This window comes from Copidosoma floridanum, unplaced genomic scaffold, assembly GCF_036245765.1.
Source record: "Copidosoma floridanum isolate Cflo_tuat_1 unplaced genomic scaffold, Cflo_Japanese_pri ptg000006l, whole genome shotgun sequence".
NCBI classification, from domain to species: domain Eukaryota; kingdom Metazoa; phylum Arthropoda; class Insecta; order Hymenoptera; family Encyrtidae; genus Copidosoma; species Copidosoma floridanum.
In genome coordinates, this window is record NW_028321883.1 from 16,942,530 (window position 1) to 16,957,279 (window position 14,750).

The following is a 14,750-nucleotide window of genomic DNA, read 5'->3' on the forward strand; positions in this document are numbered from 1 at the left end:
TATTGCTGTGGACAATGTACATGACACTTGTTTTTTCCATCATCAGATACGTAGCCATGTATATAAATTATTCAAAGTTATTCGTATACTCGTTAAATCCGTACGTTTCATATGTGCTTTGTGTCATAATCTATTCTTTAAATCAATCAGTCCTTTCTATGCATTTCAAGATACATTTATTGAATCTTTGATTTGTATTATATATTAATTGGGTTACAAGAACTTGATGAGAATAACGAACTAATTTTTAAGCCACTGTTGCGAGCACAGGATGAAGCATTTCTATAGTTGCTGTTTTTCTCTGTGTGTGATTTAAGAGCTTCCATAGTATGCCCATGGTACATCTTACATTATTCTTATCAGGAATAGAAATATGGGGCTTGAGTAAACCACTCTGGCCGAAGATATGACCAGAGTTCCTCATCTGGTACGATTGTGACATTCAAAGCGGACCATTTCTGGTGCATGATTAAACATTTGCCTGATCCCCAATGGCACTCTGAACACAGCAGTTAGAATGAGCGAACACTACTACATATGGATATACTTACACTTCTGAATACGTAGTTCCGTACTTAAACCAAAGTAAAAATAATACGACATGTCACTGAACAATGAACACTCACAATTTTAGTTAGGTGTCGATTTTTGTGAATTTTTTTTATCTCAAACAATTCTAAATCAATAAAGTTGACCATTTTATTGGTGTACGTCGTGTTCTTACTTGTTTAGGTATTAATACGGTGACACACAACAAAAACCTACTGTTGGTATACAGTCAAACTTAAAATCGAGTGCTATTTTTATTGGTCGAAATAAATATAAATTTATTATATTAGGTTAATAATTTTTTTTTATCATTTAAAAAAAATTTATTCACTATTGGCGGTTTTATTATAAAGATTTAAAATTAAAATTTTTTTCTAAAATGGAACTTTTACTTTGAGTGTTTCTGTAATATTAATTAAAACCATTGGTGAAATTTTACCAAAGTTTATTTAATGTTTTGTTCTTCTCTGTCAGATTTTCTCTTTATAACTGTTTGTAATCTCCCTGATCGGAGATTTTACGTCTAACATCTTTTTCACAAAAATCACAAGCATTGTTATGACAGTTTGTGTGATACAATGAACGTGTGTTATGATACTATAACATGATATTTGATTTTCATTTTTTTTTATTTTATTTGATATTTGTCTTATCACAAGAAAGGACTGGATGAGATAGGTACTTCATTACGATACTTTTCTTCTTTACACCTTTGGAATTAAATAATTACGTTAATATCTTTCGAATTAAGGATTTTTATTTAATAAAACACAAATAATAAGTGCTCTATTTAAAATTAAAAGATACATACATCAACTTCAAAAATCTATTTTAAGGTGTATAAGGCCATAAAGGAGGCGACTGCTGCTCTCGAAGATGACCGTAGAGGTGCGAAACTTTGAATCTAATCTCTTGAATAGTTTTAATGGATTTTTTTAATTTGAACTTTTTGTATAGCAATTCAGACAAAAATATAACTAAACTTAAAATGCTTCCGGTAATAAGAACCACGAAAAGTGGAAGGACTTCTCTCATACCAAATGGTGTAAATGTATTGATTTTCATTAAACTTTGATCATAAGGTTTTAAGTTTCGCATCATAACGCCGTCCTCTCTGTACTTTTGTATGCTAAAAAATATATCTATTTGTTAAGATTTTCAGTTAACATTGTTTTGAGCCAAAAATACTTACTAATAATTAAAAAATCCTAGAAGTGGATCACCTTTCCTCAAACCGATACCTATGTGTACAGTATTACCTTGAACTAAAACGTTTGCTTCGCAGACTATAAAATTAGTATTTGAACGTTGACCAACAACAATTGCATATATATATAAAGCTACTCTCTCCGTGCACATCTAGAAAAAATATGAACTATGTACCATATATGCGTCAACAATGTTAATTTCAAATTATTCAAGCTATTTATAGTGTTCATGGATTTTTCATGATCATTTTCATTAGTCGTACATCAGTTTAAAACCATTTTTTCATGAGTACACTATTAATATACGGCTAGGATCGGAAAAGGTTATTTAATAGACTGGTGCAATTTTTTAATACAAGTAGTAGATGCAGATGTGAAATAGACACTAAGAAAGAGATAGTAAGCTGAAAACGTTTATATACAGCCGTTCAATTATTTTTATGTTAGCGAATACATAATCAATCACTAATCAATTAATTACTAAATAATTCGTCTATAATCAGCAGCTCAAATCTTTTGAAGTTGCTCCTCAAATACATTACAAACACATTCTCTGTTAAAATCATACTTCATCGCGATCACTACGTAAAAAAGTATTCTTCTAGATCCACATAATTAAATGTACGTTACTTAATAACACACTTAGCAAATATCCTATAGGTAACCATTACAAACCATAACAGCTGGATAACCAGAATTTTTTGTATTAACCACAGATTTTAGTTATAAACCCATTATATGTATGTTATATTTTCAGGGACGACTCTCCATCTTCAAACCATAACTTAATGGTTCAAAGTTCAGTAAATTTTATTAAAGATAACAATTTTTTAAGGCCCAATATACATTGTATTTTGCACATAACTTTTCAAACTGGTACTCAAAGTCATGGATGATAGAGAGAAAAATTACAATCTTGAAAAAAAAGATCTTTTACTCCATTAATGAGACCAATGAGAAATTATTTTAAACTCTTGATTAAAAAACAGTTTTATAAGTAGTAGATATTTAAGTCTAGTATGACAGTATTAATTTTGAGCGGGTACCTGATTGATAGCTTCTTCCACAGTTGTTGGCAATTCATTCTCGTTCTTCAATAGTAGACCCATCTTATGATATATATCATCACTTGAGTTCTAAGAAAATGTCATAAAGTTATTGTTTTTAACTTTTTAGCTCATGTACACTGAATGAGAATTACTTAAGATTACCTTGAACATTTTTACATTGTCACTGTATTTTCCAACTATAAGTTTATAGGTTCCATCTTCGATAAATCCACGAAAATCTCGGAACGGTATGGTAGGCAATGAAATAGTCGCAATACTAGTGAAGCAGCTGGAGTAGACTGAGGTGATTATGAATGCAAGTATAAACAGCGTCAACTGAGCCAATTCAAATGACAATGAACTCAAACGCAATTCTGTAAATTTTGTGCAAAATTAAAGAATGTCTTAGACAACTCCTTAAGAATTGAATGATAACTTCTAAATAATAACATTTAAAAATAAACCAATAATTAAGCCGTATACGTTATAACCATATGTTATAATACTTTACTTAATATAAGCCCATGTGTATTAAATCAGTATTGATTTTTTTAGTTTTTTAAGGATTAAAAACATATTTTTGACTTTACTCTTCCCTAATTATTGTTGTACAATTGTATATTGAAACAGTAATATTCTTCATAGACTGTAACAATAATACAAACAAATTTAAGTTTACCAAAGGATTATTGTGGCATTATATTTAACGAAATTTTTTTAAAGGTCGATTTTTATAATTGTACTCTTTTTTGATGAAATTTAAAGTTATCACTCCTTACTTATACTTTTTTTTTCTTGTGATTATTATAAAAAAAATTTAAAGGCTACGTCTATAACGAACTTTTAAACTACTCTATGTCTTCTCTTACACTTTACCACGGCTTTTGTGACCAAGACGTGAGATTTTACTTATAAATTTTTTTTTCTTCACTATATGTTATTATCTTCAGTAAGTATTATGGGTCTTTTTCTTGCCACATTATTGTAATGACATCTGTATTACTGAATTAATGCGGTTTACAGGAAAAATTCGACTATTATGAAAAGAAAAAGTTTTTCTCGTTCTTCTGAACAGTTTATACTGCATTTCTTCAATTTTTACAGTACGTAAATAATTGATATTTTTTAAATATAGTTTGCATTGTCTAGAATGAGAGTATTAAATTTTTTTTGAATATGGTCAATATTTTATTTTTTAATTTAATGAAAAACAACTCGACCTATCAAGGCTTTTCAAGATTCATGCTATTTGTCATGATATTACGTATTTTTTTGTACTCAAATACTTTCAAAAATTTTTGCATGCAACAAGAACACCATTTATTGCATTTTTGTAAATTTTTTGACCGTCTGCCTGACTACGTACTTACCGTTGAAATTAAGGTGTTGTATATAATATTATTTTAAAAATAAAAGAAAACTACTATAAACTATTACTAGATTTTTTAAAAAGATAGGAATTTCTGACCCAAGGAAATAAGTAAAAAAACCTCCCATCTCATGCTTGACGTCCTTGGATTCGCCGCAAGAGATAATTTTTAGGTGATATAAGACATTCTTTACTTTTGCTTCTTAGGTCTAATAGAAGCTTAAACATATAATTGACTTATAATTTTACACAATTATCTTAGATACCAGTTATACATTTTCAAATACAATTAAAGTTATTATAAGGACAGTCATTAATTTTTTTTACGAAAAATAAAGTTAAGATGCATCTGTACAAAAAATTATCATATAAAAACACAATCTTTATAATTTCACTTCTGAATTATTTTACCATCCTAAACATCCCTTTTTAACAGTCATGGTTACTGGATTAGTATAAGAACTAATACTTTACCTGGAAATCCCTGAGAACAAAAAATTCTCCACACGTGCATATAACTATCTAATAATTTATATCTTGTATATGGTTCACTGTCAAAGATTGTTGTCATTGAAAAAAATAATACTGGTGAAAAAATAACGACTACGATCAAGAAAGCCCAAACATGCTTGTTTAAAACCTGTTTGATAAAAAATAAGTTTTTGATGAGTGAATAGAAGGTTTATTCTAAATTTTGAAACTATTTACCTCTAAATATGCATGCCAGGGAACATCCATGGTATCAGCCGATTTGAAAATCAATACATCTTTCATTTTCAAGACATCAGTCGTTATGTCCACGAAAGAACGTTTTTCATTGGTTGTAACAACAGAAATAACAATACTGTGCTCATTTGATTCCCTTCCTAAATCGTAGGTCAGATTTTTCTCACTATCATTATTATTCATAAATGAATGTACCTTGTTCTGATATTTTAAGTCAAATCCTAATGTCCGTACCAACTCCTCCATGATTGCTGAAAAATAAGCTTGCTACCAACAAGATTAACGAAATTTTACTTTTTTCCATACAAAAACTTTTAATCATATAGGATAAAAACTCTTTATGAAATCAGTTCCACACCTCAATATCACCAGTTGCTTCGACGCCAGTCAGGTTTCTTCGTCTCTTAAACAATATTGGATGTTTTTTGACGATTAACGAAGTCCCTTTTCTCCACTCCAAGAATTCCTGAATGTGTAACTCATTTGGTAGTCCTACAGCATACCACTCCTTTATAGTGAAATCATCACCACATTTTACTAACACTTCGCTTGCAAAACTCAGGCCAAGATAGTTTTCTAAGGGATTCCGGCAAATACTGTCTATCTGATGACTATCCTCCGACTGAAAAAGCAAAAGCCAGATGTGGGGGGATAAGCTGTTCTCCTTCGAAAAATTGACAAACTTTTTAAAATCGTTTTCACTATTCAAGAATATGACAAAAAGTGTTTTTGAATATAAATTCATCTTAGGAAATTTTGTAACTAGATCTGATCCTGGAATGGCGATCGAGTAGAGCTGCGTATGCGAAAGATCTTTGAGTAAATTCATCACAAATTGGGTATCTGTCATTAAAAAAACAAATTTTTTGTTAGAAAAAATTAATATCTTCAAAGAAAATTATTTAAGTTACTAACTTTCATCGCCGTTATAAATAATCACAACACTATTAATTCTATAAAATTTATGTAAATCGGCTATTAAATACGCATTTATTTTTCCACTGTCTGTTAAATGTTTGCTTGAAACCAGTGAAGCAAATGATAAAATTATAACTAGATAAATTAACCTCATCGTACGGCTACAACTGCTTAGTTTTCTGTTAAATCTAATGGTCTTAATCCTTCCAGAATCTGAAATTGAAAGAGTATGAAAATGTATCGAAGAAAAAAGCATGATTTCTGAATTTTTATTAATCTATACAATTCATGTTTTTTTCTTTAAGACTTATCGTCCATAACAACTTTTTAATAATTAATACTATTTAGCCATACAATCATTTCCTAAGCAGCCACTTTGTATTGGAGCATCTTCGTATCTTTCAACCATGTGCTCCTTGAGACGACGCAATCCAGTTTGATGCTCATACGTATCAAGCATATCGGTTTTTTATAATAATATTTTTAATTAGTATTATGAGTAAACGAACAAAATTTTGCTTTATTAGGGTAACAAATAACTAGTAATTTATTTTTTTGCAGATATGCTGAGATTACTTACTTAAAGTTAAAAAATATTTTGAAAATTTTAATTTAGTAATTTGGGCCAACTCAAAAGTACAGTACTATAAACACGAAAAACTTTACAGTTACTGACTCTTACTCTTGACGCATTCCATGAAATCGAGATCTCCTGTCAGAGAAACGCTTTGTCTCTATCACTAGAATATAGAGAATACAACATAAAGGCAGTAAAAGGAACTCCCTTTGACACACTTTTTTTTTTGTCGTCAGGGACACAAATAGTACTATCTATGCGTTTAAGAAGCTTATCTTGTCCAGTTATTGTCTTAAACCCTTTATCTCTGATGGCCTACCTCTACTTTAGTGTATGGAAAAATGTAGCAATACTATAGTATTCAGCCAAGGACTTTCTTTGTCGTATTGCTGTGGACAATGTACATGACACTTGTTTTTTTCACCATCAGATACGTAGCTATGTATATAAAGTATTCAAAGTTATTCGTATACTCGTAAAATCTGTACGTGTCGCATGTGCTTTGTGTCATAATCTTCTATTCTTAGATTTAATCAGTACCTCTTTTGCGCTGCTGACCATCAATTGAAAACACGTGGATTTTTGTGTTTACTAAAAATAATGAGCTAACTAGATGTTAGAACCTCTATATATATTTTTTTTTTGCTGTTAACTGTGATTTTATTAACTGTAACAATGCTGAGGGTTTTATAAAAATTACTTTTAGGAGAAACTCTAGTCTCTTGTTACCTTTAAAAAAATTATTTGACAACTTACAATCTCTACTGTGATGATAATTTATCCTGTTTCCATTTCATTTTTCGTCGATTTTTAAATGTCTAGCGTGAGTTTTTCTCGACAAAATCACCAAAGCCATATCCTCAGTATCCTCACTCACTTGAAAAAAATCAATTTTTGATTGAGTTGTTTTTATAAATAACTTATCCAATTTCTATTTAATATTGTGATAAATATATGTACTGAAACGTGTTGCCTTTTGCGAAAAGTGAAAAAGTAAAATAATTGTTACGGTAACTGTATACCCAGTATCATAACGCATTACTAGTAATTAAAGATTGATATATTTTTTCCATTTAAAGGTAAGTTATTTATTAATAAAATATGTGACAATCTATTCTTTAATTAAATAATTAGGGTATCGTAACATAACAACTTAGCTTAAGATGATACCACAGTAACCTTTTTTGTCGGCACAATATTCTTACATGCATTATATAATATACATCCATACATACATACCTTCCGATGATTAATTCTATTAATATATCATAGTGTTGATAAAAAGCTCCTTAGATGTGCCATTTGACTCCCGAATTGAAAACATCACCTTTTTTATTAGACCTACTCTTTTTGAAAATATTTAAATATCACGCAATTAATAATGTTGATGGTTAGCGACTACTAATAAATATTCCACTTAATTAACAAACAAAAAATTGATATAAATTAAAAAACTATTAATTTTTCAAGTAGGTTGAACGTGAACCACCATATCTAATCACCACCTGTATCAACTTTTTTTTTGACTTTATGAAACAAAAATTTTAAACACAGTAATTTCTTTTTTTATATTTTCTTTATAGTAGTTTTAATACTATAAAGTAATTTATTTTAAACAAGTAAATTATGTACATTTAAAAATTATCATTAATATTAAATAGGGATTTTATCTCTTAAACTCTAGCCAACAATATTCTTAAAACTAGTGCAAAATAAATTCAAACTTTCTTAAACTATTATGTATCAACGCATATTAACCCGCACTTATACACTTGTATAACAACAAACATAATAATTGTCACTATCAAACAATCAACATTGTGATACATGCATTGTTTTTTTTTTTTTTTTATTCAGTTCAGACTTGGGCTAATTTGTTCACCTGAGGGTATGCCACGAAGTAACAAGTTTTCGAGGATTTTGGAAGACTGAAAACCAATGCAGTCTCTCGTTCACGCCACGTACTCCTTTGCCAAGTGCTACTTTGCCTATGCAAACGTCCTTGGGTCTCCGGTATGAGATTACCGAGTCGTCGTCGTCACTCAGAATTTCGTTCATCATTGTCACACTGATATCGTTTCGCGTAATTTTCTTCAAAATGGAACAAAAAACATTATTTAAAAAATCGATGATGATGCAATGGTTATCAAATCTTACTCGTTTGATATAAAGTATTTAAAATAAATCTCTATTAAACTATTGGTTGCAAGAGAGTAAAAAAAAATCTAAATTCTAAATCTGTTATTAAAAAATTATAAAACTTAAATAGTAAAGTACAAAAGTTGGAAAAAATAGATGTTACTTTGGTTGTACATTTTGATGTCTGAAAAAAATCTTTAAGATACAAAATTCTAGACCTTTGACAATATCAGTCCTGACGATTTCACGTAATGTTTGCTACTAAAAACTTTGCTACAAAAAAAAAAAAAAAAGAAAAAAAATTTAAGCGAGACGAAAACAGTTTTCGTAACTCAGTTGCATGTGTATGATCAAAAATAAAAATATTGAATCGTACTTTACTACATAAAACAATCAGGAACTGCAGGGTATCCATCTGCGATGTTGGCAGATCAAAGGTAAGAGTCTCGTTGAATTCAGGCTCGGCTGTAGATTTGAGATATTTTGTTTTCTCTCTTTTTATTTTTCTTCCCGTCATTCCATTTAACATTATAATCCAAATATACGGATCTGTAAAAAAAAAAAAAATTGATGATTTAATAAAAATGTAAGTTATGTAAATAATGAAATTTTACTTTTTTTAAATACTAAAAACTCATGGTGAAGTAGCGAGTTTCACTGCAAAATAGTGAATATTCGCTATTTCTACTAAGTTAACGTTTCACTGATTACTCCGAATAATATGTAAGGGTTATAAAATTATCTATGTTCCAGATAAGATCATTTATTGGATTACTGATAAATGTTTGAATTTAAAACTCGTATCGACTGGGCACGATTGAACGACCCTTATTTTTATTTTCTCAAGTACGGAAAACTTTTGAAGTCAAAATTTTTACGTAGAATAATTATGAACATTTTTACGGAAAAATAAATACATTTACTTCAAAATAATAACGAGTTATTACCGAAGTTATCGGTAATGAGGTTGTAAATATTATTTTTGAGGACATTGTTTTCTTTGCAATTATAGTCACTGCACTCACTAAATTCGTTTAAACTTGGAACATCCGGCATGAACTTGATGTTGCGGAGTTTCATAACATTTATCGACAAGCGCTGTGCTGTAGGCAAATAACTCACTCCAAGTAATATGTTTCCGTATTCCTGAAAAAAAAAAAGAAAAAAAAACAACAATTTTCGTCATTACTGCCGTATTCACAAGCTTTCGTGTTTATTTTACCATTTTTAGTTCTTTACATTGTTACCGCTGCTACCGACTCGCAAAAGTAATTACTGGCTCACCTGTTTGCACTGCTTCATGTGAAAATTAAAAAGATGAATTTCAGGACTAAAAAGTATTCTCTGCATGTCCTTCATTCGCACCTGTAGTTCGCATAATTTTGAATGGTTGGCGTAGCGATCACGATCGTAAGCTTCGATATTAAGTATCCAGTCCTGAAAACATTAATTTTAGTTTTCAAGTATTCCTATGCAATATTACTTTTTACAGGAAATAAATTACACCGGTTTCAAATTCATGTAAATTTCAGCTGAATCGTGATGTACGCAGGTTTTGTACATCACTTTACTATCTCAATAATTCAGTTATAAGATATATTAATAATTATAAATGTGCTAACGAGTGAATTTTTATTTTTATTTTAAAAAGTTATACATTTACCTTCATTTCATGTGGTATGCCACTTGAAATTACGAAAGATTCTTTGAAAATCGGACTCGCCGTATGTTTAACAACTTTTGTCTGAAAACTGTACAACTTTTGCCGCTTTCGATGAGACCACGACTTTTTTATCACTTCCAACCGAATGTAAGGCTCAATTGAAGAATTGTATTGCTTAGGTGGAAGACCAGACAGCGCCTAAAGAAGCGTCACCAAGCGTACATATTTGAACAGTTTTTTTTTTTTTTTTTTTTTTATTATAAATATTATTTTTACGTCAACAGATAATACCTCAATGCCAATAACTAATTTTGAAGCAGTAATACCTTCGCAGTAAGGAAAATACCGAAGGCTGAGTGTTAATTCCGTTGGAAAAATTTTTTCACCAACGTCATCTTTCTTTTTCGGCACGAGATTCTAAAAATTATAAATGCATCTACTTGAAACATGATACAAATTTATATAAAATATAATTGTTGTAACAATTAAATGTATTAATCACCAAAACAGATGACGTATCTATTGTATTGAAGTGAAGGTTGTTAGAGTTTAGTGGAGGCGACAGATCTGGTGAATACACCGTGTCTTCGTGGATTGTATCTGTAATAAATAAATAACAAGGAGATAAAAAATCGAATTCCATAATAATTTTTTTGTACACTCACCATCTCCATTACTGTACAAGCTGTTCAGCCGCCAAGATCGGTAGCTCATTTCGCTAAGTTTCGGATCCTCGTTGAATTTCCCATTTTCTTTTGATGACAAGGGTTTTTCTTCTTCATTAAAAATCGTATGGTCAATAAAATAAATTGGTAAATAAATTAATAATTTAAAAAGTAAGTACATTTTTCTCATCTTTGATCAAAGAATAATTATTGCGAAAATTAATACCACCATAAACTATAAAATGCAGATCAAGCATTTATTCATAAAAAAATTTTAAATTTAATTTATTTTTTTTAAATACCACTTGGTTATTAGGGGAATCCAGGGATTGTTTATTCCATGGCGCATGATTGATCACACAAGTGTGCAATTTGAAAGAAAAATGTATGTTTGTGCACGTCTAAGAACAATGGAAACGAGAAACTGACGCTCGAACGTTTAATGGAAATTGCAAAAGGTAATTTTCAAATAGCAACAACCGATGACTCATACGAGTGAACCTACCGTGAATATTTAGACCATCATAATTGCTGGTGGCTCACTTCTGTTTCTCATTCAATAACTGTTCAGTCACAATTTAACTTGACCTCGCAGTTATTAAACTCCGTCAAAAATATACGAACACATGATTTAAAAAAAAAGTTGGCACTTACTTTTTCGTTTTATCCATTTGTAACCAATACATTTAGGAATGCAGAAGCAAACTGCGATCAACAGTGCTATTCCGAATATAATTGCAGCAACGCTGCATATAATTATAACACCCAATGGGCCAATAGCTTCTTCGTACGACATTCACTGAAACAATGGTTACAATTTTTAAACATAATGAATTTGTATCTATGATCATGAAATGATTCTTTGATGGTATGCAATGGACAAGAATCTGGTAGGTAAGAAAATCATCTACAATAAATTTTTAGTTCGAATGAGTTGAGATACCAATGGCAAATAAATTACTTCTCTATAACAATGCAACACTTCTGATACAGTGTTACTAAGAAAATCAAATGATTTTTATGTTGATTTCTAATTAAAAAGCTTCGCAATCATTAACAGTATAGTTAAATAATTTTAAAATAATTCAAAATAATTTAACAAGTTCAAATTTACAGAATACGATTGCTACATTTTATTAATTTATCAAAATTGTCTTGATATTAGTATTACAATGGTTTTAGGTAATAAGTTAAATCTACAAAACACCACATTATTCTACCATATAAAATAATAAAGAAGAAAAAATACAAGAATAAGAATGATCGTACCTCAATTTTTTTTTTTTTTTTTTAAATAAGTAACAATGGTCTTACTTATGTCTACACACTAGTTGCACAGGTATGCACCTATAGACTATACCTGCGCAGTATGTAACGTGGGATATCACCTTATCGCGGTCTACTTGGTGCTTCCCGGTTTTTACTATAAACTGTCGAGGCAACACTTGTGCGACCAGGTACCTATACTGAACTCAATACATTACAATACTTCCCGCACCGATTAATACAGGCTGTTCAAAGAAAATTTTCACGGATATGAGGGAATTACGAAATGGATTTTTTTTGGTATCTTTAGTGGAACACCAGATAAAATAATTATAAAGTCATTTATCACAGTGTGATGCATCATGTCATTAGCTCGACCATAAACAGTCATGTGTAATAGTTCTACAATCTTTGTAGACAACTGTTTTTCGATGATAAGGTAGTGATTCAATTTTAAATAAGAAAGTTCTTATGGAGCTTTAATTACTACGCTATTATTTGCTCATTAAGTCGTTAATTACATCCCAAAAGTTATATTAAATGTCACTAAAATTTTCTTAAACCTTCAAATGTTAATCTTGCACTTCAAATAATTTAGTACAGATTTTACACAGCTGTAACGTAACTTAATTTTTTACAACTATAGAAAGAAACATTAACATCTTAAAATTGTTGTACATAGATAACAGCAATGGTTATAATTAATAATAATAACAAACGTTGTGCTAAAGTAATATATCGTACGTGGATCACCTAAATTTAGTCTAATAAAAATTAAAGGAATAAACATTGATAGATAATTACAACTCTATGACTCTACTTTTATTTATATTAGATTAACTTACTTGAGGATGCAAGAATATATTTTAAACTGAATCAGGTATTATTTTATGAGAAAAACTTCTGGCCCTGATAAAAAAAATCACTTCTTAATAGAAATTTATTGTTAAAAAACAGTTTGTCAATGCCACTGTTTCATACAATTTATTATACTATGGTTATTGCAAAAATTCATTAAAAATCTATCATTAAATGCAGCAAAAATGTATTATTATTTATTGAAAATTTTTTATTAAATTCATGGTTAACTCGAGGTCACTGTAATAGCAGCTTTTTTTATCGTTTATTTTACTTTCCTCGTTCAGGTGGTAAATGTTTTAACATATTGTAAAACGTAAATTGTAAAAGGTCCAAAAACGTAGCCTCATATTTTGATGTTCACGACAAATTAACCAACAAACTCTACGCCTAACGTAATGGAAATGTAATTAGCCATGCCAGAGTGTATGTGTATCACTGTAATGAGCATGACTAGTACACGAAAGATAAGAAAAATACAGCAAGGAAAAGTAAGTTCACAACAAAATTTTCTTAAGAACTGCAAATGACGCATAAGGAATATTATCAAAGAGGAAACACAAACTATATATAGATACAGTAGTTTATTTCAATGGCACATGATGGAATTTAATAAAAATAAAAGTTTGATGGATTTTCATTAATTCGCAACAAAACCTTAAAGTTTCACTTGAGTTTTATTATTCGTAAAAAATCTCAAATAACTGGAAAAACATGCGATTACTTACTTGGCTTTGCGAGCAACTTGTTAAAAAGTACGTTCTTCACGCTCCGTTGTCAACGTCATATGTTTCACAGTCACATCAAGCTCTTCTACATTGTAATAAAACGCTGTTTACCAAAACAAGGTGGTTCTTCCCAAAATGTCATCTTCTAGAAAAATTACAGATTTAAATTACATATGTGCTGAAAAAAACGGTAGTCCTGCAATAATTTTAATTCAATGCATTACAACTCACTTCAAACCAACAAACGTGTACTTACACTGATTTCACGCAACACGCGCAACCTTCCACATTTTAGCTAAATTCTCCAAATCTTGTCTTTCTCAACAATCCCACCTTCCACTCCTGTTCACTGAACACTAAAAATCCAAACCATCCGAGAACTACCACTCGTAACGTTATCGGTGCACTTGAGGCATAAAATAAAAAAAAAATAAAAAAATGCCAGAAAAAGAATTACGAAACGTCAAAAGCCAAGTAAAGCGCGCACTGCACACACGTACACGTTGTAATACCTGTGATTCGGCGCCGACCGAACTAGAGGTGAAACGTGTACTGGAAAGAGCAAAGATAAGTGCAAGCCCCGCTACTGTTGTACTCGACAACGATGACGACGACGCCGCCAACGCTGCGATGACGTACACGTGTTTGTTTGGTTTACATAGAGATGTACTGGATTTTGCTAATGTTTTCCATTTCATGTTAACCAATGTGTAATTTCGGAATTTTAGATTAATAAAACGTACAAATTTTTCAATCCGATTCGTACCTACGTGGGTTCGTCATATTCTTTTTGTCGAGCGCTTTGATGAAATCTATTTATTACTGTTGACACAGATGTGCATACTTTTCAGTACTATATGTTTTTAGATACAAAACTAAAGACAAACATATTTTTCCAAGACATGGTAGTCAGACTTGGCCTCGCATACCCATTTACTTTTTTTTTTAAACATAACTTTTTGCTCAAAGTGTAACGCATTGTGTATGCTAGAAAAATTTTTTTTCAATTACAAAAATCACACCTTTGAATTTAAA

At 30.2% G+C, this 14,750-nt stretch overlaps 1 protein-coding gene across 3 annotated transcripts; it reads right to left on the reverse strand.

Annotated features, from left to right (window-relative positions):
• Positions 1-8,029: 8,029 nt before the first annotated feature.
• Positions 8,030-14,253, reverse strand: Syt20 (synaptotagmin 20). 3 transcript variants are annotated; one of them, XM_014353837.2, is made up of 11 exons: positions 13,972-14,253; positions 13,716-13,857; positions 11,518-11,662; positions 10,864-10,974; positions 10,701-10,798; positions 10,490-10,615; positions 10,199-10,396; positions 9,820-9,972; positions 9,561-9,681; positions 8,912-9,084; positions 8,030-8,487 (listed from the first exon to the last, which is right to left on the reverse strand). In XM_014353837.2, exons 3-11 carry the CDS (start codon positions 11,657-11,659, stop codon positions 8,275-8,277), a joined length of 1,335 nt encoding a protein of 444 aa, XP_014209323.2. In that variant the 5' UTR covers positions 11,660-11,662; positions 13,716-13,857; positions 13,972-14,253; the 3' UTR covers positions 8,030-8,274. The 3 variants fall into 3 exon arrangements, with proteins under 3 accessions (XP_014209323.2, XP_089454485.1, XP_014209322.2); XM_089598359.1 differs by having other exon boundaries at positions 10,864-10,971; positions 13,716-13,860; XM_014353836.2 differs by having other exon boundaries at positions 13,716-13,860.
• Positions 14,254-14,750: the final 497 nt, after the last annotated feature.